The sequence below is a fragment of the Oncorhynchus tshawytscha genome, linkage group LG29, assembly GCF_018296145.1.
Source record: "Oncorhynchus tshawytscha isolate Ot180627B linkage group LG29, Otsh_v2.0, whole genome shotgun sequence".
Taxonomy (NCBI): domain Eukaryota; kingdom Metazoa; phylum Chordata; class Actinopteri; order Salmoniformes; family Salmonidae; genus Oncorhynchus; species Oncorhynchus tshawytscha.
Window position 1 is genome coordinate 16,071,966 of NC_056457.1, and position 25,352 is coordinate 16,097,317.

General features: G+C 43.0%; 1 protein-coding gene across 2 annotated transcripts in view; it reads left to right on the forward strand.

Moving 5' to 3' along the window:
* The window catches only part of si:dkey-225n22.4 (collagen alpha-1(XXI) chain), a 49,071-nt gene that overhangs the window by 20,904 nt on the left and 2,815 nt on the right, over positions 1-25,352 (forward strand). Inside the window, exons 18-30 of one of the 2 annotated variants that reach the window (XM_024392792.2) lie at positions 9,291-9,344; positions 16,265-16,309; positions 16,794-16,847; positions 18,853-18,906; positions 19,299-19,352; positions 19,869-19,940; positions 20,443-20,478; positions 21,467-21,511; positions 21,975-22,007; positions 22,426-22,572; positions 22,687-22,741; positions 23,180-23,374; positions 24,980-25,057. In XM_024392792.2, coding sequence (XP_024248560.1) covers positions 9,291-9,344; positions 16,265-16,309; positions 16,794-16,847; positions 18,853-18,906; positions 19,299-19,352; positions 19,869-19,940; positions 20,443-20,478; positions 21,467-21,511; positions 21,975-22,007; positions 22,426-22,572; positions 22,687-22,741; positions 23,180-23,374; positions 24,980-25,057 — 922 coding nt within the window. The remainder of the gene's footprint in view (positions 1-9,290; positions 9,345-16,264; positions 16,310-16,793; positions 16,848-18,852; positions 18,907-19,298; positions 19,353-19,868; positions 19,941-20,442; positions 20,479-21,466; positions 21,512-21,974; positions 22,008-22,425; positions 22,573-22,686; positions 22,742-23,179; positions 23,375-24,979; positions 25,058-25,352) is intronic. The other variant, XM_042308553.1, reaches the window with a different exon arrangement.

Sequence of the window (25,352 nt, forward strand, 5' to 3'; positions counted from 1 at the left end):
TGTCCTATTAGACCCAAATGAGGCCTTTCATCAGAACTAAAGGACCAGAACACAGTGGTTAAAGACCCATGTCAGGGATGTGTTTCATCCTGAAAAGCACCTTGAAAAGTGAGTGAGGGATTTGTAACCAACAAGCTAGAAGCCTGTGATTGCCCTGGTCCTGGGACCAAGCTAGAAGCCTGTGATTGCCCTGGTCCTGGGACCAAGCTAGAAGCCTGTGATTTCCCTGGTCCTGGGACCAAGCTAGAAGCCTGTGATTTCCCTGGTCCTGGGACCAAGCTAGAAGCCTGTGATTTCCCTGGTCCTGGGACCAAGCTAGAAGCCTGTGATTTCCCTGGTCCTGGGACCAAGCTAGAAGCCTGTGATTTCCCTGGTCCTGGGACCAAGCTAGAAGCCTGTGATTTCCCTGGTCCTGGGACCAAGCTAGAAGCCTGTGATTTCCCTGGTCCTGGGACCAAGCTAGAAGCCTGTGATTGCCCTGGTCCTGGGACCAAGCTAGAAGCCTGTGATTTCCCTGGTCCTGGGACCAAGCTAGAAGCCTGTGATTTCCCTGGTCCTGGGACCAAGCGAACGTTCACTAGTGGCATTTTCTCAGATACTGCAAGAAAAATAAATAAAGTGCATTTCCCTTGATACTGTTGCAGGGACCATTGCACAGCCTAATGATTTACAGGAATCAGTCCATCTGTATATACAGACGGACAGAAAGGGCTATTCTCATACAGTTGACTCCAACATGGAAATTCAAATCTGTTTATTGGATTAGTGACTCCTAACAAACATTGTGTTTGGATGGAAAAGTCAGAAAGAGTGTTTTCCCCTCTACCTTTCAGCCCATTGTAATAGTTGGTAAAATGAATGAATCACAAGGCAGTGCAGACTCAGTGAGACACATCTACGTAATGTTATTTGTGCTACCGGATCTTATACAGTTTGCTTTTCTAATGAAAGAGAGAGACATTGTTGAACTGGGTTGTGCAGATTGATTAATTCACTTGTTGTACAGATTCATTCACTTCAACCCATCTGGACACAATCAGTGCACAATCTTGACTTGCAGTAAGTCATCACATTGAAATTATGATTTAGTGATCCTGGAAGTCAGTGTAATTATGTATAACTGTGTGTGTGATTATTTATTTTTTGTGACACATGTTAGAGAACTATTGTAACAAACCAATGGCGTGATTCAATCAGTTAGTGTTGCTGTACACTGAGATCCACTGGTGAATTTGAAACACTGATGGTGCATATAGAATAGTGTGTGTGTGTGTGCGAGCGTGCACGTGTGTGTCTTTCCAGTCTCAGGCAGTTTGAATGAGACATGCACTCACCCCCATTGACAGTTCAGGTGGCTTGGGTCCTGGGTCCTGTCATGGGGGTGTTTCACATTACTGGCAGAGGGCCACCCCCCCACTCAGCACCCAGTCCATGCCAAGCTATAGGCCTGTACCTGTACTATACTCACAACCTCCAGTTAACAACATGTCTAGCTGCTGCACTGTAACACACTGCATGCCTGTGAGGTCATGGCTTTACCATTAGCCTGGCTGTTACCCAAACACCTGCTTGCTCACTGATAGAGAGCACGCACGCCTTCTAAATGAATGTATAAAGTCAATATCCATGTGTATATCAAGTATAAATGCAACCATTATTAGACTTTTATTTGTGAGTTTATGTTTTTAAGAATCTCCATGGGTTAGTTTTCATTTTACTATTAGCCCAAATCTATCTTTTCTGCTGATATTAGGAATTATACCCAATACTGAAATTGTACTATAATTATACCCACAGGAGGGAAGTGAAATCAATCACTACAAACATCTCATGAATGGGATATGTCCACGAGTCTGCTTGGGTTGCATTGTGTGATATGTTTCATGGCGGCTGGCTCGTTCTCAAGGTTTTTGCAGGACAAGGTGAAATATTTTCACTCCAACCATTTTTCCAGTGGACTCACAAACCTAGCAAAATATTTGCTCTGGGAGCACACATTAGGAGTGTGTTTGCTGTGTGTTACACTGTGTTGTGTTCTTTGGGTAAAAACAAGGCCATTTTCTTCTCTGCAGTCGAAATATACCAAGGTGGGTGAGTTAGCAACACGGTATCCTGGGGCAGGGTGTGTATTGATTTTGGTTATGGTGTGATTATCACTGAGCTAAGAGACAGAAGAGACACTGACAGGGCCAGGTGAGATCCCAGGACACTGGTGCCACAGCATTGGAGCATCACACAAGCAAACTTGACTGGGCAACCTATTGTTATGCCTAATTCCATAACATCTAGATGGCAGGCAATTGTTGTAGGGTACCTAGGCTTTGGTGAAGGATGTTAGTCTTCACCCGGTAGCAAAACTTAACCTATGCCAATGTGACGACTTGGTTTTGAACGCAGGTGGTCTTTGTGCTTTAACATCGTGTTAACCCTATGAGCTAAAGCCTCTGCATCCCATCTGGGAGTTAAAACAAGCCCTCAGGCAAGGTTACTAATTGGACAATCATGGTACACTGAACTACCTCCGCTACTCCAACATACCTCAGGAGGAAAACGGTAGAAGACATTCAAGATATTGGCCTGGTTTTTACTATCTTCTCCTTTTTATTGGAGATTTCCGCTAGAACAATGTTTACAGAGGGCACCTCTAGACCTAGCTTCAGCAGACGTATATCTTCCCCTTATCGACCAGGATGGCAGATTTACTCCCTCTTTTGTCCCATCCCTTCTCAGGTCAGCGTCTCTGAATTCCAACAAACAGTTTAGCCTGCTCTATGGAAGTGCCATAGCCTAGGTACCAGTATGTTTAGCTAACATTCCACTCCTTGTACGCCATGTCACAAAATGGACCGCACAAATCCGATGGGGCACAGCTATAGGCCAACTTCATAAAATTGCTAGGTGGCTAGTAGTATTACAGAGAAATAACAAAAAATGACTGTACTCAGACTAAATGTGCCCTGCATCTCTCATCTCTAAATTATGACAGTTGGCAGACCCAAAATATCTTAGGGCCTGAAACAAAAGCGCAAAATAAATTCTATGTATTATCATTATCATTTAGTAGAAGTAGATACAAAAATTATACAATAACAGAAGTGTTTAAATATAATGCAAATATAAAACAAAAATATGTCATTAAGCAGATACCTTTAGCTAGGGGTAAAGGTGGGTTTTTACCCAGATCTTAAATCCATGAGCACTGGACCATCAGGAGGGGGATGACCTCTTACCAGGACACCAGTTACCCAACCTAATACTCACAGTGCCTTTATGTATCTCTCCATCTCATCACGACATCTCTCTCCCCTCTTTATCTTCTTCCAACTCTTTCAAAATCCCTGAGAAAGATGACCCATGCATGACTATTGAGATTAGAGGACAGTAACATATCACAATGCCACATGAGCTAGTAAAACAGATTCCAGGCCAAATCCTTCGCCCAATTTCTTTCATCCAACGCACACATCATTAGGTTGTGTGATTAGCTGTTGTGACGTGGCCTGTCAGTTTCATTGGAGAGGTTTTTGCCCTAGGAAAACACATGCACACATACACGCACGCACACACACAATTAGACAAGCACATTTTAATCTCGACACTATCCACACTTTCACAGACATATAAAACTAAAATGTGTTGTAAATATCGTTGATTTACACAGAGTTGTCCTTTAAACAATACTGAAACCCGGGCTGCCTATTCCAATTAATGTCAATGAGGCCTATACTATAGACTTATACGACTTTACTGAAGTATAGACCAGGGCAATTCCTCCCACAAAAACATTTTCATAGTTGGGGATAAAATATACGATTACACTATCCCTGGTCTAATTTCAACAATGTCTTATTGAGGCCCTCATGTTGAAGCCATTGAGCATGTTTTTTTGTACTTGTATGCATGCTCAATGCATACATTATTAAAAAGGCAGACTGTATTTCATGAAGGATTGTCTGTCTGTGTGCACATATTGGATGAATCTGTTTGGGTCCTTCAGGGATACTTCAGGATTTTGGCAATGAATCCCTTTATCTACTTCCCCAGAGTCGGACGAACTTGTGGTTACCATTTTTATGTCTCTGCATGCAGTTTGAAGGAAGTTGCTAACTAGCTTTAGCGAAATTGCTAACTAGTGTTAGTACAATGACTGGAAGTTTATGGTAACTGCTAGCATGCTCGTTAGCATTGGCTCGCAGAACTACAGTACCTCTAACTTCCTTCATACTGGATGCAGAGACATAAAAATGGTATCCATGAGTTCATCTCACTTGGGGGAAGTAGATAAAGGGCTTCATTACCCTACATCCTGAGGTATCCCTTTAACCAGGGAATTAATCTGTTAGGGTCTTTAACCAGGGGATGAATCTGTTAGGGTCTTTAACCAGGGGATGAATCTGTTACGGTCTTTAACCAGGGGATGAATCTGTTAGGACCTTTAACCAGGGGATTAATCTGTTACGGTCTTTAACCAGGGGATGAATCTGTTAGGGTCTTTAACCAGGGGATGAATCTGTTAGGGTCTTTAACCAGGGGATGAATCTGTTACGGTCTTTAACCAGGGGATGAATCTGTTACGGTCTTTAACCAGGGGATGAATCTGTTAGGACCTTTAACCAGGGGATGAATCTGTTACGGTCTTTAACCAGGGGATGAATCTGTTACGGTCTTTAACCAGGGGATGAATTTGTTAGGACCTTTAACCAGAGGATGAATCTGTTAGGGTCTTTAACCAGGGGATGAATTTGTTAGGACCTTTAACCAGTCTTTAACAGGGGATGAATTTGTTAGGGGAGAATCTGTTAGGTCTTTAACCAGGGGATGAATCTGTTACTGTCTTTAACCACCAGGGGATGAATCTGTTACGGTCTTTAACCAGGGGATGAATTTGTTAGGACCTTTAACCAGAGGATGAATCTGTTAGGGTCTTTTGAAACTGTCAGGGGATGAATCTGTTACTGTCTTTAACCATGAATTTGGGATGATGAATCTGTTAGGGTCTTTAACCAGGGGTGAATCTTTACCTTTAAGGGGATGAATCTGTTAGAGTCTTTAACCAGGGGATGAATCTGTTAGGGTCTTTAACCAGGGGATGAATCTGTTACGGTCTTTAACCAGGGGATGAATCTGTTACGGTCTTTAACCAGGGGATGAATTTGTTAGGACCTTTAACCAGAGGATGAATCTGTTAGGGTCTTTAACCAGGGGATGAATCTGTTAGGGTCTTTAACCAGGGGATGAATCTGTTAGGACCTTTTAACCAGGGGATGAATCTGTTAGGACCTTTTAACCAGGGGATGAATCTGTTACGGTCTTTAACCAGGGGATGAATCTGTTACGGTCTTTAACCAGGGAATTAATCTGTTAGGGTCTTTAACCAGAGGATGAATCTGTTAGGGTCTTTAACCAGGGGATGAATCTGTTACGGTCTTTAACCTGGGTATGAATCTGTGTAGTGTAGCAGATGGGTAATACATGTGTATATGTCTACTCTCAGCACACACACACACACACACACACACACACACACACACACACACACACACACCATCACTGGCTAAAACCCCAACATCAAGATTCCTTCCCCCGCTGCTTCAGTAGCCCACACGTACAATAACAGGACCCCAGATTTGATCCTTGAATTAAACAAGTTGGCAGAATGTAAGCCAAGCTGTAGCCCACTCTGTTTTAGGCTAAGCCTCCCTACAGGACTAGTGCCAATTAGATTAGCACTCGAGGAAGCTCAGTAACACTACAATGGGATTCTGACGTCATTCAGGAAAAGGTGCCTCAAATGAAAGTCTCTTGTTCATTGTTGATAGCTGAAGGAGGACATTCTATGCGTATTGCTTTGAATGCATTTACAGATGCTTATGTATCTATGAGGTTGTTGTGTGGAACCACAAGCTCTTACTAATACTCTTGGCAGACAATGGAGGGCATTATATCTATAAGTGGATGGCCTATATATAATGGGTTAGGTGGTTGTCTAACCTAGCTACCTTCAGATGACTGCACTAACTGTACGCCACTCTGGATAAGTGTCTGCTAATTGATTCAAACGTAAATGTTGTAGAAAATTTTACCGCATGATACCTCAACAAAACTGAGGGTGTTAATTACTTTGGCAATATGACACACAGAGTCCCTAAAAACAGGCTTGTAATTTGGTAACTCCCTATGTTACTCCTTTGTTGAGATTCCAGTTGCATATCGCAATAAATATCTGCTGAATGTAATTTGGCTTTTTAATTATAGGGTATTATCCCTAAGCATGATCTGTTTACATGGTTTTGATGATTTGTTAGTGTTATTGCCATACAATTACATATGGAACACGTGCATTATATATTCTTTGTGGTTGTTGCCCTATTCACATAGAATACTTGTGGAAGAGGTTCTGGAAGAAAGGAAATGCTTTTTTAAAATCAGGAAATGTTTGTCTAATAACTTGGCATACATACACAGCACTTTTCTAAAACGGAATACTCATCTCCCATTCTTGTTTTCCACCTGCTTTTTCAAAACTCTTTACCATTCCACAAATGGGCAACTAGCCTCAGTTTCCTGAACCTCTAGCAATTAGGAAAAAGTCCTGTAATGTGTGTAGCCGAGTGCTCCGGGGAGTGGTGCTGTCACTCCTAGTCCCAGCTTTAGTTGGTTTGTGTTGAGTGAAGTTGTCACACACCTACACTGGGATAGAAAGCGCTTTTTGTGTTGTTGCTCGGCGGTTGAGCGTCGAGACAACACATGCAGTTTCAGCTCTTAAGATGTCTGTCCAGTCTCCGTACATACAGGCAACAGTAGGAGGCAGCCATTTTTGAAAAATTGCCCATATAAACCACGTTCCAGGTCCAGTACGTCAAAAAACCCATGAAGAGGCTAGCTAGTCGCTACACAGAGAGCCCTTTCTAATATCTTGTAATGCCACCCTAATATGATTGTGATGCAGCATTTAGCTGCCAAAATCAATGTTTGAGCCCTCATAATTAAAAGGCATTGACAAGCAGAAGCCTAATAATGGGAAGCTGGCTTCGTGCCGTAGCCACCACTGAACACACTGCACAGTCAAACAGTGTAGCTGCTTGGGATTATGAAAACAAACAGCAGGCTTCATGAGACAGACTTTCTGTAGGAACTTCTGGAATAATACCTTCCATCAATAACTGCGGTGCAAAGCAGTGTTTTACATCAGGGAGCTCAGTGAAAACACAAACACAACTAGCAAATACGAACCGAAATTTCATCCTGATTTAATTGTAAATCAAGGCCCTCTGTGTGGGTTTTATTTTCCGGCTTAGCCATTTAAGTGCCGTGCTGTTTGAAGGGAGAGGAGAATGGGGAGTGTATTCAAGGTTATGACTTCAAAGTTTCTCACCCTTGCTAATGTATGCAACTTTTTAATGAGTACAGTCAATCTGGTTCCCTTCATTACTTTGGAGAGGATACAGAACAAGTCTATGGAGTTTTTGCTGAAGGAAAAAACAACTTCCATTGAAAAGTACACATCAGTTACATTTACAGTGCTATATTTAGGCTTACCTTCTTTTGGAACTCACATTCCCATTTCATATTTTCCCATTTCCTGTGACTACTTTATATTTTTCAACCAATTTGGACCTTTCTTTTCTGTTCTCTTGCTTCCAATTAAAATAGACTATATACAGGGTACTACTGTATGTTTGACATATGTGTGTGTAATTTGTGTCACATTGCATTTTTCCCAAGTGGCTGGCGCTTGTTGACAAATTGCTGGTTTGGAATGTTCTCTAATATTTTAGAACTGGTTGCGATCAGATAATATTCAGGAAACAACAATAACAAGTAAAATTGGCTCCCCAAGAAGGATACAAAAATGGATACAACAAACCTATTCCAGATGCCCATTCTGCCAAAACAGAAGGTTGTGTTCATTTTCAGTTGTTTCATTTGTAAAACAGGGAGCACAGTAAGCTTAGTTTTTCAGAGCAACTGTATCCTCATTTGAACTGAATGGCAGTAAAACATTAGTTCTTTACAACTCTCAATTCACAAAACCCAGCCACTAGCCATTATTTATGTCCCCGTTTGTAAAGACAATTCTGGTCGCTAGAGTTTTACATGGGGTCCGCCTTGTCTTTTGAACCAGAAACTCTGCACTTGTCTTTTTTCTAACAGTTATAGCATTCAAAGATGTATGTCTCTAACCCCGTTTATTGGTACATCAGGGCGTCTTCTTGTTGTAATTACAGGGTTTGGTGGCATGTATGTTTTTATGTGCGCAGCGTGGCAGGACACTTCAAAAGAAAAAACATAACAGAGGCAAAGCTTATTCACCACTTTCCTCACCCTCACCACCCTTCCAGTATTGTTTAAATACATGTTCCATCAGCCAGTATACTTAGTGCAAAGTCATATTCATGAGAGACATTGTATGTCTACAATACTGCTGTAACAGTAACCAACCACCTGGCTAGCTCTATTTGAGCACATTATAAATATAGTACCACAAGGACTGCTCTCGCACTTAGATGAGAATAAGGGCTCTTCTCTTTCTTTCCAGGTAAAATAAAGATAACTAAGATAGAAGCATGAGCTGTGGTCAGCCCACCGGTTGTCTGGGACATGCACATGGGATGCTAACTGCCTTTGTACAGTGGAACCATATTGAGACTGGACAAGGGGACAAGAATAGAAGGTCCCCGCCACAACTGCTAACATGTGTATCTTACCAAGAGGTGATTCATGGTTCATGTATTTCAGTCTCACCTTACCACCTACAGTCTAAAGCAGATCCACCTCTTGGCTCAGAAATAATAAATAATAAGGAAGGATTACTTATATTATTCTTTATATATATTTGCATAAATAACCCTTGTTTTGTTTTAAAGGTTTTGAGTTTTTCCTGAGATAGGACAGTGAAGAGGAGACAGGAAAGGTAGAAGAGTTTACCAGTCAGAAGGGCGTGAGTCCACTCGAAGTAGCCTAGGCTGTACATGTGTGCCCAGGTCTGTGGCTTTAACTGCCGGACAACAGAGGTCACAGGAATACTGATATTATTCTAATGATTGACCTCATCTCCCACTGCTTCATGCAATGCGACTCACTAACTTACATTCCTTTTGAGCTGCATGTGGGATCCAAATGAATTGGCAACATGTCACAATTTTACGCTGAGGTTTACGTGCTGTAACTATATAAGCATTCTGATTACTAGGTGTGCACGTGAGCTGTATACAAAGGTGCCGAACAATGAAGGCGATCTAACGCTGTTTCAATCTTACTTTCAATCTCTCTCTTCCTTTCTTTCACAGGGAGACAAAGGAGATATTGGAATGTCTGGTGCTGATGGACAACAGGGGGTACCGGTGAGTCAGTCAGCACTTTAGTAGCTGAAGTGTGTGTGTGTGTGTGTGTGTGTGTGTGCTGCAACCTCCTCTCTGCATGAGACCAAAGAGATCGGATACTGCTTACAGATGCACTTCTCTGACTCTCACCAAGTAGAAGTCCTGACATTATTAATTACATTTGCTGGACACGACTTTCATCAATAAGTCAAGAATACATTGTTTTCGAAGTTTGTTTTAATCTGTTGTAAAGAAATGTGTAATCTGTTGGGCAGAATTTGTAATGCACACATTAACATTGGTGCTTCGTAACATTGAATGCACATATGAAGTAGATACTACTGGCTATTCGCAAAGTTTTAGGCACATACAGTATAGATACAGGTAACTGCCAAAATAAAGGAAACACCAACATACAGTGTCTTAATAGGGCATTGGGCCAGAACAGCTTCAATGCACCTTGGCAAGTGACTGGAATTCTATTGGAAGAATGAGACACCATTCTTCCATGAGAAATTCCATAATTTGGTGTTTTGTTGATGGTGGTGGAAAACGCTGTTTCAGGCGCCGCTCCAGAATCTCCAATAAGTGTTCAATTGGGTTGAGATCTGGTGACTGAGACAGCCATGGTATTTTTTTTATACGTGACCATAATATGGAATATTAATTGCTTACTCAGGATGCACCTGCTTTCAATACACTTTGTTTCCATTATTTTACCTGTATATCCATTGGCTATGTCTCACGTACTGTATAATACACACATGTATTGTAGTTATAACCAATGGCAATGGTGGTTGTCACCCAAACTGAATGTAGCAACAAACGTAGTGCCTCCAAACAAACACATTTCCCATCAACTCAGCAGAAAAACCTATAACCAGCAGCTGCTTTACAAGTGACTTCGTAAAGATTCATGAAAAAAGGACATTAGGACTTAGGCACGCAACCTCGTATTGGTGCCACACCAAGCGCTTGGCCACAATGTTTGCTGACCTCAGTGCATGCAATATAGCTCCACCCACCAAATCACAGAGTTCTCCAACTAGTGTACCTCTTGAGAGGAGTTGCCATAACAACAGTGGAATATAACAGCCTAACAGGCTTCCCTTTTTGCATGTAATGAGTCTTGTTGATGCTGGGGCTGGATTGCAGCATCAAAATCATCCTGGGGGATACACTGCAGTCTTACCACTGTAGTGTTTATGCTTTCTGAGCACTTTGAATCCTAAGTCAAGTACCTCGAATCCTCGCTTACATCATGCATTGGTATCAATGGAGTAGTTGTGTAGATTCAAGTGATGAGCATCATGGATCTCAAGCTCAAATGTGTCCCTTAGAGAGGGAAGCTAATCTCAAATGAGAGAGAATGGCTTTGAACGGTTCTACCAGATGTATTGGGCCAATCAGGGGTTTGGGCCATCTCCAGGCTTGTTTGCCACAATGGTAATGGCAATCGTGAGTAAATCCACAGTGGTCTTGATGTGGGATCACGACCATCTGTCTCCATTGAGCTTCATCCTTGTTTGCTGCAAAGAACAGAACCTGGGATTGACTAAACTGAAGTGCAGCAATTGATTGGGTGAGGTAGCTAATATGAGTGGCATGCATGCATGTTGGGAGATTTGTTAAGCGTGTTGATAATAGTTTTGAGAAATTGCAATTGGATAGCATGCGGTTGAAGATTTAGTTTGGCTACGCTAGGGCCGACCCTAAAATAGGCGGACCAGATTGACGAGGGCAGCATTTTCCGAGCTAAACTGAACAAGATGTACCCCCAACAACACATAACACCTCACACCTCACATCTTAACAAATCTGTCGTTCTGCCCCTGAACAGGCAGTTAACCCACTGTTCCTAGGCCGTCATTGAAAATAAGAATTTGTTCTTAACTGACTTGCCTAGTTAAATAAAGGTAAAATACATTTAAAAAAAAAAAACATAATTCTGCACAAAAACAATGGAAACTTCTCTCACCTAGTGGCATATGGGCTATTTAGGTGAGTGCCAATGCTGCCCCATGTTAAGCAGTGGTCACAAGTCAGGGTCGCAAAATGTATCTTGTCCATGCCCAGCGCACTTCTCCAGGGTGCTGTTGGAGAGATGCAGCGCTGCGGCACTCCACCAAGACTCAAGTAATGTAACATAAATCATGTAGCCAGTAGTAGAAAGAGTAGGAGCCTATGTGGTTTTCCAGTAGCCTACAGACTGGAGACCATATTTATGACAATGTTATGAGACATTATTGTTTTTACATCCAAATGTGTCTCCGATCAAATAGACTAAATGACTTCCTATCAAATAAAAATGTGCTCGATTTGAATATGACATGTTAACAAACACCATATTCTAAAAACAGGCCAGGTACAAATAAAATGGACAATATAGACTGAAATTAGGCTACTTGCGACTGCGTTCCGGGAGTTCCCCTCTGTGAGCTGAATTGTCAGGAGTCAGGGATTTCAACTGTAGGCCTATTCGTCGACTTTTGACAAGCTGATCATAGCGAAGAAGAAATACCTACTGTGTAAACACATTGATTCTCATTTCAAATAGGCTCAAAATAACTCATGTGGATAGCTGATATGCAGATACAAAATGATTAGTCTTAAGCCTTGGTCTGAAGTCAGGACTAGGCTAATAAATCCAATGTAACTGCCTGTTTTACAAACGGTACAACATAGATTAGCCCAAAGGCCAGCAGATGGTGATATTGAGTCATTTCATCTTACTGTTCAAACACATTGTATGCAGCCAGCAATACACTCGTATTCTCCGTGGACCGGTTCGTACCTAAAACATTCTCCATTCAGGCTGCAAACACATCGATTTCCTCCTTAACTAGATTTAATGGCGAGAAGGTGTAAAAAAAATGGAGGAAATACATTTTTATGAAACACTATTTTCCACCACCATGCTAGAGTGGCTAATGCCTAGGAATGATAGTCCTGGATGTTGCTATCGCGTTACGCCTATCAGGTTGCAGCAGTCTTATGTTTACCTCTGGCTAAAAGCAGGGTACAACATCAGGAATTAGCATTAGCCACTCTAGCATGGTGGTGGAAAATGGTGTTATGTAAAGAAAGTATACATATTTTTCCCTCCTTCTCACCACTAAATCTAGTTAAGGAGGAAATTGATGCCGTTGTAGCCGGAATGGAGAATGTTTTAGGAACGAACCGGTCCATGGGGGATACAAGTGTATTGCCAGCTGCATACAATGCGTTTGGACGGTAAGATGAAATGTCTAAATATCACTATCCGCCGGCCTACACTATTCTAGTTTTTTGGGGATAGGAGGAGGCCTGTACGCTACCCTAAAATGTTAAGTCACACTGCTGCTGAGGTCTCCATTTATTTGGTGCAAACGCTTCCAGCCATAGGCCTACATTCAATAAACCAGGATAAAAGTCTGGTTTGGTCATCATTGTCACCCACTTTATAGACTGTACACTCTTAGAGAAAAAGGTGCTCTCTAGATCCTAAAATAGTTATTTGGCTCTCCCCATAGGAGAACCGTTTTGAGAACCATTTTTGGTTTGAGGTATAACCCTTTTGGGTTTCATGTAGAACCCTTTCACAGACGGTTCTAGATGGAACCCAAAAGGGTTCTACCTGGAACAAAACATGGTTTTACCTGTAACCAAAAATGGTTATCCTATGGGGACTGCAGAAGAACCCTTTTGGAACCCTTTTTTCTAAGAGTGTAATATGTTCTGCTTGTCTGACTAAATTAGCCTGCTTTTAGCAAGTCCCTAGACTCGCTAAAACATACAGAAGTGGAGATTGGCAGGGGCCCCATTGCCTTTAAATTCATCAAAGCATACGCCCTTGCGTGCTGAGGCACTCTCCGCACCTCGAAAACAAAGTAGTCAGCTAGTCCCAATCTTTTCTCACCAAGCTTTCTCTTTGCATGCTAAGGCATTAAAACAAATGGAAGCACTTTTTCATCAATGTGGGCCTCTTCTGATCAAATGTGTCATTAATGCCAAACAGCATGCAGCAGTGGGGGATGTCAAAGGGACTGTCGTGTTCCTGTTTCCTCTCTTCTCCTCTTCTCCCTCTCGTATCCCTCTCTCCTCCTCTCCACCTTTCCCTAAGAGTGTGGGCACTCCAGCAGCCAACCCCTTGATGATCTGGATGCATTCCACTGTGGGTGGAAGTGGTTGTGCCCTAGCAGGTTAATTACAATGGAGACAGAAGACACTAGGGGCAGGGAAAGGTCCAGCAGTGTCAGATGGCGCTTTCTTCCAACCCCATTCATTGGGATTTTATTTACTGTGCTACGGAAGCAGGTTCTTGTGTTTGTGTGTGTGCGCGCACACAGGTGTGGTGCTGAGAGATTGCAGAGTAATAGAGCCGCTCAATCCAGGACCCGCTTCAAAATAAAACACACCTTCAGTTGGGACGGGGCCATATCTTATCAGTGTTTTCTTAGGGTTGTTTTGGGAAATGTTTGATATAACAGATGCTGGTTTCTTTTCAGAATGATATTGCCCATATTTACCCAGGTATGTTTTGATTAATGCAAACAACGGCTACACCCCTCTGTTTCTTGTGTTTGCTATTAAAAATTGTGAAACTCTGCAAACTATCGATTTTACCTGCTTGATGCTAGAGTACGCGGTCAGAGCTCAGCTTTTTATCTTTCCATGTGGTATAATTGTAAAGTCCTCCAGGGAAAATGGAGAACGTGGTCAGAGCTCAGCTTTTTATCTTTCCATGTGGTATTTGAAAGTCCTCCAGGGAAATGGATATGTATTTTCAGCAGGTCTGTAAAAACAGTATCCCACCCAGACAGCTCCATTGTTTGCTGTAGAATTCTTTATCTAAAGTGGGAACCGGTATATGTATCTGCCTTGTAAATACATTATTACATGAATCTATCAATAAGTCACACCTCAGACACAGGAAGCAGTCACTAAGGTATTCTATTGTCATTCACTTCTAACCTTAGCCCCTCTACATTGGTTATCACTTTTGCGCTGTGGCTTTGCAGCACTAAGAACAGAATTTATCTCCAGGGGTGAAAGTAGAATACATTTCTTCCCCGGTACGGGACCTACCAAAAAATGGTATGGGTCTAATCATAGAATTACATAGTGTCACACCTGGTCCCGCTTCCCACTCGCAACATACAATGAGAATACCAAACATTAGGAACACCTTCCTAATATTGAACCCCCCTTTTTCCCATTCGTCGGGACATGGACTCTACAAGCTGTCGAAAGCGTTCCACAGGGATGATTGCCCATGGTTGGTGGACGATTCTTGATACACATGGGAAACTGAACGTGAAAAACCCAGCAGAATTGCAGTTCTCGACAGAAACCTGTGCGCCTGGCACCTACTACCATACCCCGTTCAAAGGAAATTAAATATTTTGTCTTGCCCATTCACTGTCTGAATCCATGTATCAATTGTCTCCAGGCTTTAAAATCCGTCTTTAACCTGCCTCCTCCCCATCATCTACCCGATTGAAGTGGATTTAACAAGTGACATCAATAAGGGATCATAGCTTTCACCTGGTCAGTCTGTCATGGAAAGAGCAGGCTGGAAATACACAGAGTATGCTTTGTATACTTGTATTTCCACCCTCCAAATGTCACGTTCTGACCATTATTTCCTTTGTTTTGTATTTATTTAGTATGGTCAGGGCGTGAGTTGGGTGGGCAGTCTGTTTGTTTTTCTATGATTTGGGGATTTGTATGTTTCGGCCTAGTATGGTTCTCAATCAGAGGCAGGTGTCATTAGTTGTCTCTGATTGAGAATCATACTTAGGTAGCCTGGGTTGCTGGTGGGTGATTGTCTATGTTTGATTACTTGTGTCATCACAGTTCTCATTTAGCTTCACGGTCATCATTTGTTTATTGTTTTTGTATTCAGTGTTCAGTACTTTCTTTAATTAAATATCAAGATGAACACAAACCACGTCGCGTTTTGGTCCGCCTTTCCTTCACCAGAAGAAAGCCGTGACACCAAACAGTGATGAAAGGAAAGAAACATCCGTTACACAACATCACAAAGTGTCATGACAATAGTTTACGATTGTCATTAGGCCAGAATCCACTGCTGTCCGTGTGAGTCTCAGTGTCAGCCACTCATCTCTTCCTTGGCAAACTTTCTGTGTTCTCATCAAACCACATCGCATTTTGGAGCGTAGATTATGAAAAGTGGTGTAATAACCTACCGTTTTTGTTGTAATTTTGTTGTAATTGTTTTGATAAGCGCATGTTTTACTGGTCGTACCCCCCCCGTACCGGACTGTACCACCTTACTTTCACCCCTGCTTATTTATTTCAGCAGTATTACAATAGAGTTTAACCCCATATGACTATTTAAACAGGTGAACATAGTCTATCACCTCTACTACCTCAGTGGTTGATTCCATCGAAGCCAGTGGGTGGCGAGGGCATGTCTTTACAATGGCCCTCTCTGAAATTCTAAGCGCGTGGTGTATTGGCATTCTGTTCTCCTCTCCTGTGTGTAATTACTTAGCAAAGTGCATGAAGGCCCCGCTGGCTGTAAATGAGGTGAATACAGCGTATCGGACCCCCAGCGGAAACCAGGGGGAAGAGACGCGGGATCCATTAAACCAATTTAGAATGCAAGGAAAACAATCATCACAGCACATCTGGGCATGTGTTCCAAAGGTCTCCCAATGCCCTCCACTGTGGCTCATCATGGCCTCATTGGAATGGATGACTGGCATGTACTGTATGCAAGGCAAGCACTCCACACTGCAACAAGTGGTTTGCCATGCCAGATTGTTTTATTCATCCTGTCCGATGTGCCATTCTAGAAATGCCTTAATGGCGGTACTGTAACTAGAGGGGGAAATTATGAATTGACTACTAAGCAATTAAACTGGGGCCCGCTTTTCTTGTCACTCATTATGCCACTGCTGTGTCGGCTGACCTGCTGTGTGTGTCATCTCCAGGGGATCCGGGGGCTTCCTGGAGGGGCGGGGCCAACAGGACCTCAGGTAAGACTTTCCTATTTGCATGTGAGTAAATAAGAAAGTATTTAAATGCAGCCTGGCACTGTCAATCAAATGTATTTATAAAGCCCTTTTTACATCAGCCGATGTCACAAAGTGCTGTATAGAAACCCAGCCGAAAACCCCAAACAGCAAGCAATGCAGATGCAGAAGCACTGTCACTTTGTTTGGTAAAGCTGATGTATGGGGCTGGAGAAATGTAAACACTTAAATTCATAGACAGAGCTATGGATGCAAGGACAGTCTTTAAGCCACATGTAAGAACAGAATAAAAAATAATGCTGCTACTAATATCCAGTCAATAACTGTAATAATAGGGGATCAGAGATAGATTGAAACCTGAGACCATATTAGAGTAAGAAAAGTCCCCGGCCTCAAGTCAATACAAGGAGGATTTCTGAGGCACAGAAGTAATTAGATGGACTACCTTGCAGGGGAGGCAGTGCATTCATCTCTTCTCATCCAACAGGGAGAGAGAGGAGCACTTGGGCAGAAGGGATCGACAGGTCCAAAAGGTCCACAGGTGGGTGTCAACATCTGTACAATGACAAGCAATCCCAGTTCAATGATTTAACCGATTGCACACATACTAGGGTGGCAGGTAGCCTAGTGGCTAAGAGCGTTGTGCCAGTAGCCGAAAGGTCTCTGCTTCGAATCCCTGAGCCGACTAGGTGCAAAATGTACCCTTGAGCAAAGCACTTCACCCTGTAAGTCGCTCTGGATAAGAGTGTCTGTGAAATGACTCAAATGTAAATGTAGTAATGAACGAGTATGTTTATGACTTTATTTCAATTGCAGTCATTTTCTCCATGGGAGGAATTACAATACACATCACGTACTGTAACATGTCTATTTAATTGTCGCTGAAATGTAATTCTCTCTTAATTAATTATCCATTATGCATTAAGAGAGCTCTGACAGTGTTCCATAAAGGGACTGATTAGACGAGGTGATTGGGCACCCTCCACTGGTGAGTAAGTAACAGCTTGTCCCTATTCAAGCAGAGCCATCGAGCTGTGCATCATATGGTGTTCCATTGCTGCCCTCTTCTGGTTCAGTGAAGCTGCATAACTACACTTGTTACTAAGTTAGAGCAATCATCTACATTTGAATTGAAGGTTTTCTTCCCTCAAATTTGAATGAATTGTACTGTTTAGTAAAGACATGGTATCTACACTGAGTTGCAGTTCATGTGAGGAAATCAGTCAATTGAAATAAACTCATTAGGTCCTAATCTTTGGATCTCACATGACTGGGAATACAGATATGCATGTTGGTCCCAGATCTTAAAAAAGGTAGGGGTGTGGATCAGAAAACCAGCCAGTATCTAGTGTGACCATAATTTGCCTCATGCAGTGCAACACATCTCATTCCCATAGAGTTGATCAGGCTGTTGATTGTGGCCTGTGGAATGTTGTCCCACTCCTCTTCAATGGCTGTGCGAAGTTGCTGGATATTGGCAGGAACTGGAACATGCTGTCATACATGCCAATCCAGAGCATCCCAAACATGCTCAATGGGTGACATGTCTGGTGACTACGCAGGCCATGTAAGAACTGACTGTGACATTTTCAGCATCCAGAAATTGTGTACAGATCTTTGCGACATGGGGCCGTGCATTATCCTACTATGAGTTGATGGCGGCTGATGAATTGCACACTATCTCTGTGTATTCAAATTGCCATCGATAAAATGCAATTGTGTTCGTTGTCCGTAGCTTATGCCTGCCCATACCGTAACCCCGCTGCCACCACGTGGCACTCTGTTCACAACATTGATATCAGCAAACCGCTCGCCCACACGATGCAGTACACACTGTCTGCCATCTGCCTGGTACAGTTGAAACCGGGATTCATCTGTGAAGAGGGCACTTCTCCAGCGTGCCAGTGGCCATCGAAGGCGAGCATTTGATGTTGGTTACGATTATTGTCCCCAGCACAATGTTCACCTGTGTAATGGTAATGCTGTTTAATCAGCTTCTTGATGTGCCACAACTGTGAGGTGATTGGATTATCTTGGCAAAGGATAAATGCTCACCAACAGGGATGGAAACACATTTGTGCACAACATGTGCAAGAAATAAGCTTTTAGTGTGTATGGAACATTCTGGGATCTTTTATTTCAGCTCATGAAACATGGGACCAACACTTCACATGTCGTGTTTATATTTTTGTTCAGTGCAGTTTTTAACTTCACATTATTGACCCTCGTACAATTACTCACACACACTTGTGGTCTGGGATATGGTTTTGAACACATTACATTACTGTATATCAGAGATTAACGTGCAAATAGACCGGTCGCAGTGAATAATAACAGTAGTCATCCTAACATGAACAAAGAGGAACAATAGCTCAGTGTATTTGCAGATGGGTAGGGTTAAAGCCTCTTTGCACATCCCCTTTTTTAAAAAATGAACCAGAATGGGGCATCTGCCATCTAATTCCCTCTCAGTGGTTGGTGACTAAGCTGTCACGCATCCTGTCACACTGCCTGCAGGCCAACTGTCTGTGTTTTTATATGCCCAGGGAATTCAAGGCCCCCAGGGAGACCCTGGAGCCAGTGGACGCGATGGCCCAAAGGTTTGTCCGTCACCCATTTTAATTAGTGATTATGCTAATACTGCAGCTTTTCATCCCCAGTGTGTGGGCTCTTCTCTACTCTCCGAATGGCTTACTGATAATACTAGAATTATCTCTCCCAATGTGATATTTCTTTACCAAAGTGCGTTTAGGGTGTAAAAGTAATTCTAGTCTTCCATTGTTGAGTAAATAGACTGTTGTCTTGAATTTCAAATAGCCTTCTGTTTTACAAAGGAAGCTTCATCAGCTCTGTGTTTGTTGGCAATGCTGTGTGTGTGCATGTGTGTTTGTGCGTGTTTGAGTGCGTGCATGTGTTTGTGTGTGTGAATGTGTGCGTGCGAACGTGTGTGTGTGTGTGTGTCAGTGTTTAATTCCTATGTGTCTGTATTCAGGGAAGCGAGGGGGAGCGAGGTTCCGATGGCTCTCCAGGAATGCCAGGCCAAAAGGTGAGAAAGGCACCAGAGACGCCCTCCGTGATCGATTAGACTATGGACAAACAAAATACATCCATGGGTCAGTAAAAAGCTGAGGGATGGGGCTAGAGAAATGCAACCACTCTCAAATTCATAGACAGAGCTATGGATCCAAGGACTGACCAGCCATGATATCAAAATGATAGTTTTAACCATGTCTTGAGGCTGTAGAGTGTGTCTTTACATTTACTTTGTTTACAAACATTGGAGTAAAACGAGCATCTATTTTGGGTTCTGATGGGGTATGACTGTTGAACTGAACTCATGAAGCATTTAGAAGTTATATTCTTCAAGAATCAATAGGTACATATCATTAAGTTATAAGTACAAAAATGTATGTAGCAACTGCAGATTGACCTGTTAATGGTTAAAGTTAGTATTGGGGCAGGGTAAGCTGACCCTAGCTCTCTGCCTACAGACTACTTCCACCCAGAGCCTGCGCTAAGAAGACTTACCCCAGCTATTTATCATGCTTTTTTCACTCTTTAGGGCACACCAGGAGAGGCAGGCTTCCTTGGGTCCCCGGGCACTAATGGCCTACCTGGGTTCAAAGGTCCCAAGGTAAGGGCATCAGCATGCACCACCAAAGACTTCAGGTCTCAATGAATCTTTCCTTGATTCCTTGCACCGTCTTTCCTTGCTTATTTCTCAAAAAGCATTAGACAAGAAGGTCTGAGGGGAGGAGCCTTTGACTTCCTCCAATACGGTTGAGAAGGAGACAAGGAGATAGGATGCAAAGAATCACAGAAAGACGAATTGAGATTGAGCCCAAATCTCAGCTAACATAACAGTGTTATTGCCTGTAGGGGGGCCTTTTGGCTTAATGAGGCAGTGTGCGGCTCTAAAGACATGATTTATGAATGATTTATGGTTCTCGGTATCAGGGAGCTTGTTCATTTGCCTGTTTTGCAGTAAGCGCTGATGTCTTTTTGCATAATGCATATTTCATTCCTCTTACGTGTTGTCATTCACACGCACTGAGAGCTTGTCCTTCAGACTGTATGCAGGCACGCCCAGACTCCTACTCGTTGGTTATTATGTTATGTTATACACTGTTTTTCAGGGAGAAACTGGAGAGGCGGGTCCCAGAGGAAGTCAGGTATTGTCATCTTCTCTCTTGTCTGTCTCTGACACAGGGGGTGGTTCAGTTCATTGTCATTTATTCTTGTCATAGTGACATTTAGTTATTGGGTTGGTGGATGGTTGTTTGCAGTGACCTATAGAGCTCGCCATACACAGCACATAAAATAAGGACAAGTGATTGTCTTATTATCCAAACAATCAAGTTCATACTTAGAACCATGTACTCTACTGAACTTAGAACCCTATACTGCATTTACAACACTCCTTAGTGGCGCTGTGGTTGGGAGTTCAATCCCCGGCCGAGTCATACCAAAGATTTAAAAAATGGTACCCAATGCGTCTCTGCTTGGCACTCAGCATTAAGGAGATAAAGTAGATTGGGGCTAAGGCTCTGCGATAGACTAGAGTCCTGTCCAGGTTGTGTACTACATAAAGCTGCCTTACGCTACAGAAACGGGAGATTGGATCCTGCTCCTATGTGCTTAGGTAAGGCTACTTTCTTTACCCTGTAGGCTCATTAGAACCCTATACTGCACATAGAGTCCTACACTATATTTAGAGCACTGTACTGTACATACTCATATCTCTCCAGGACACTGACAAGAAAATAATGAGTGTTAGTCATGTCTTAATCACGAGGAACAAAGCTTTCCTGCACCGAAGTCAGTCCTCCCTTAAGGACCCTGTGCTGTGACTACAGAGTGTAGTGTCTTTGGCTCTGTGCTTTGATTTGTGCTTCCTATAGCCTTACAATCACAGCAGGGTGACCGTGATAAAGGCAGACTTCAGAGCAGAGTGGTTGGAAGGGAGGGAAGAGAGGGGAGGTAGGGGAAACTCAGGTGATGTGTTTCTTAAAGGTCAATGAGACCCTTGCGTCTCTCCTTGGCTGTGAATACTAATGATGACCTTTTAGTGGCGAGTGCTCTCCTATACCCTCCTATGATGCCTCCCATCTTCCTCCCCTCTCCCATCATCCATCCCCCCAACCCTGTATCTTGTTCCAGGGCGAACGAGGCACCGATGGGGCCCTTGGGAACCCCGGCTTACCAGTGAGTGCAGTTACATGACCAGGGCACTGGGTGGCAGTGGATATCAAATCAACTTGAACTACAAAACGTTTTTATTCCTCGGTCTTCACAGAGCCCCCCCCCACCCCCTCCACAGATGGCGCCTCGGCCAATATCAGGCACAGTGGATTTGCCTGTCACTTTTACATAACAATATTTATGGGTAAACAATTTGTAGTCATAACTTTCCCTGTGGCCATTGCACTGGCTGTGACTCGTGCTTGATATACAACAGCATTAGGCCAACAGAATGACGGTTTATAAAAAATAAAAAAATGTACCTCTGCATCAACTGTAGAAAGTAAGACAGCAGCAAGAAAAAATATTTGTACTTTTATCAGAGCGGACTGAATGAAGAGCTTCTGAAAGAGAGCGTTTCTTTGATATTCAAGCAGAACTTTTTTAACAGGCTCTTTCTCTCATTTTCCTCTCCCTTCTCTGCCAGGGTGAAGCTGGACCCAGGGGAGGCAAAGGACAGGTTTGTAGAATTACACTGCTGCATTAGCTATAATCCATTCTGCCTCATTCTACACCAGAGACCAGATCCTCTCTGAGGAACACTACTGAACACATCATACCATGAAGCCTCCGACATCACACCCGCAGGGTCTAGATAGGTAGACATGACAGTAAACCTACTGTGAAATCCATATCACATCAGGCCCTTGAACACCAAGTTCAACATTCACATTTTAAAAGATGCATGTCGGCATATTTACACTATGATTTCTTTGAACACCTATTCTGGAACGCTTATTCATTTTCTAGTCTCAAGGCAGATATATTGTAGGCTATAACAGACATTTTAAATGCAATCGAGCTCTGTATGCAAAGGCCCTATATACTGTGTTTAGTTATATACAGTTTGTGACCATATTTCTCCTCACGATCATCAGAAAGGCATCACGGGGGATATCGGTGTCAGAGGCACCGATGGGAAGAAAGGGGGCATGGGACACGTGGGGGCCGCTGGCCCACGGGGATCTCCCGGCGAGGACGGGTTGCCTGGGCAACCGGGAACGCCGGGCTACCCTGGGAAGCCTGTGAGTTCTCTTGAAATCCTGGCCTTTCTCTAAAAGCACCCTGTCCGTTTCTCCATACTTTCGCCATCCAGTCATCAACCGTCTTACCCATTTGGCCTTATCTGTGTCTTACAGGGGAAGCCTCCCTCTGACGACCACATGATGAAGCTCTGCGGCGATGTGTTGCGGAGTAAGTACCTGTCACCACCCGCCCAGTGGTAGCTATGCAGTGTCAATAACTAAAGTGCAAATTGAAGTAAGCTGGAAAGCGTGCAGCTCATTGTTGACTCAGCAGCTTAAGACTGTAGGGATTAAACAATACACATATTGAAATGTAAATTGAGTGTAGGGATCTGACTATGCCTTAGAATCCATGTTCAATATGAATATGTTCAATATGAAAATGGTAACATCCTTGCAGCATCATATTACAGTTAATAGCAATATGTTTATCTGGTGCTATTTTAGCTGCGGTAATACGTGGGCTATTTTTCCAGGTGTACTCAAATAAAGAAGTTTAAATCATGAGACATATGAATGACTGTAAACAATGGTTCCCTTAATACCTTGATTGATTGACTGATTAACATTGATTTGATTGAACCAAATTGTGCTTGGGCCCTCCCAGATCAGCTCCCCCAGCTGCTGCAGACACTATCCCCTCTCAGCAGATGTGAGCCGTGTGAGACGGTGAAGGGACCCCCGGGACAGCCTGGAGCACCAGGACTCAAAGGTTCCTCAGGAACCCCGGGCTATCCCGGTAGAATCGGCTCACCAGGATATCCAGGAACCCCCGGCATGCAGGGGCCCCAGGGAGTCAAAGGTAACACTCCTGTACAGAAACCCCAAAGACTCTACTGAGTGTTTGGTAACGCATTAATCTACAGGTTCGGATAAAGGAATTATGACATGGTAACACGTATGGAAACACAACATTACTCCCCTATAATTCACCTATGAACCACGTACCATTCCAGAATTATAAAGATGACTACATTTATATAATTGGTGATAAGGAGCAATAGCTGAACACCATAGCTAGTCTTGTAAAGCACTTTGCTGCTAATTCTTTTATTTCACCTTTATTTAACCAGGTAGGCCAGTTGAGAACAAGTTCTCATTTACAACTGCGACCTGGCCAAGATAAAGCAAAGCAGTGCGACACAAACAACAACACAAAGTTACACATGGAATAAACAAGCGTACAGTCAATAACACAATAGAAAAAAAGTCTATATACAGTGTGTGCAAATGGCGTGAGGAGGTAAGGCAATAAATAGGCCATAGTAGCGAAGTAATTACAATTTAGCAAATGAACAATAGATGTGCGAATGATGTGCAGATGATGATGTGCAAGTAGAAATACTGGTGTGCAAAAGAGCAAAAAAGTTCATTAAAACAATATGGGGATCAGGTAGGTAGATTGGATGGGCTGTGTACAGCTGCAGAGATTGGTTAGCTGCTCAGATAGCTGATGTTTAAAGTTAGTGAGGGAGATATAAGTCTCCAACTTCAGCGATTTTTGCAATTCGTTCCAGTCATTGGCAGCAGATAACTGGAAGGAAAGGCGGCCAAAGAGGTGTTGGCTTTGGGGATGACCAGTGAGATATACCTGCTGGAGCGCGTGCTATGGGTGGGTGTTGTTATCGTGACCAGGGAGCTGAGATAAGGCGGAGCTTTACCTTATCAAGGAGTTATAGATGACCTGGAGCCAGTGGGTCTGGCGACGAATATGTAGAGACTGCCAGCCGACGAGAGCATACAGGTCGCAGTGGTGGGTGGTATATGGGGCTTTGGTGACAAACCGGATGACACTGTGATAGACTGCATCCAGTTTGCTGAGTAGAATGTTGGAGGCTATTTTGTAAATGACATCGCCGAAGTCGAGAATCGGTAGGATAGTCAGTTTTACGAGGGTATGTTTGGCACCGTGAGTGAAGGTGTCTAGCCAGACACCTAGGTATTTGTAGTTGTCCACATATTGTAAGTCAGAACCGTCCAGAGCAGTGATGCTATTCGGGCGGGCGGGTGCGGGCAGCAATCGGTTGAAGAGCATGCATTTAGTTTTACTAGCATTTAAGAGCAGCCACGGAAGGAGTGTTGTATGGCATTGAAGATTGTTTGGAGGTTTGTTAACACAGTGCCCAAAGAAGAGACAGATGTATACAGAATGGTGTTGTCTGCGTAGAGGTGAATCAGGGAATCACCCGCAGCAAGACCGACATCGTTGATATATACAGAGAGAAGAGTCGGCCCGACAATTGAATTAAATACAATACACTACTGTAAATATAGTGCAGTTCAATGTATTTACAGCTTCATAGAAAGTGTTACCCACTTGAAGTAACAGTGGAGTATGTTATGTTAGCAGGTGAGCTAGAGTCATGTTGGTTCTATACACAGTATAATGATTAGAAATCATCTTTAGGTGACACTGGACCAAGAGGACTCAAAGGCACCAAAGGAGAGGGCCGTCCAGGGTCACCAGGCCCTACTGGACAGTCAGGTAAGCTAACACAATGGCGAATTAACCATTGGCTGCTAACGACATGCTAGCTTTTGATTAGCCGTACACCCAGGGATTAGCACCTATGGATTCAGAGATTGAAGAGGCTAAAGTGGCTAGTTAGCTGTTAATCATGACTAATTTGCCCCTTCTATCAGCGATTGGAGTCTTCTAAAAAGGTATCCTCCAGAGAGCATAAAATGCTAGCTCGCTTGCTATACTGACACAAATGTTCTTCTAGAGCCTCATATCCCATCACTCCATATGAAACCATCACCATTGATTATTCTGAAAC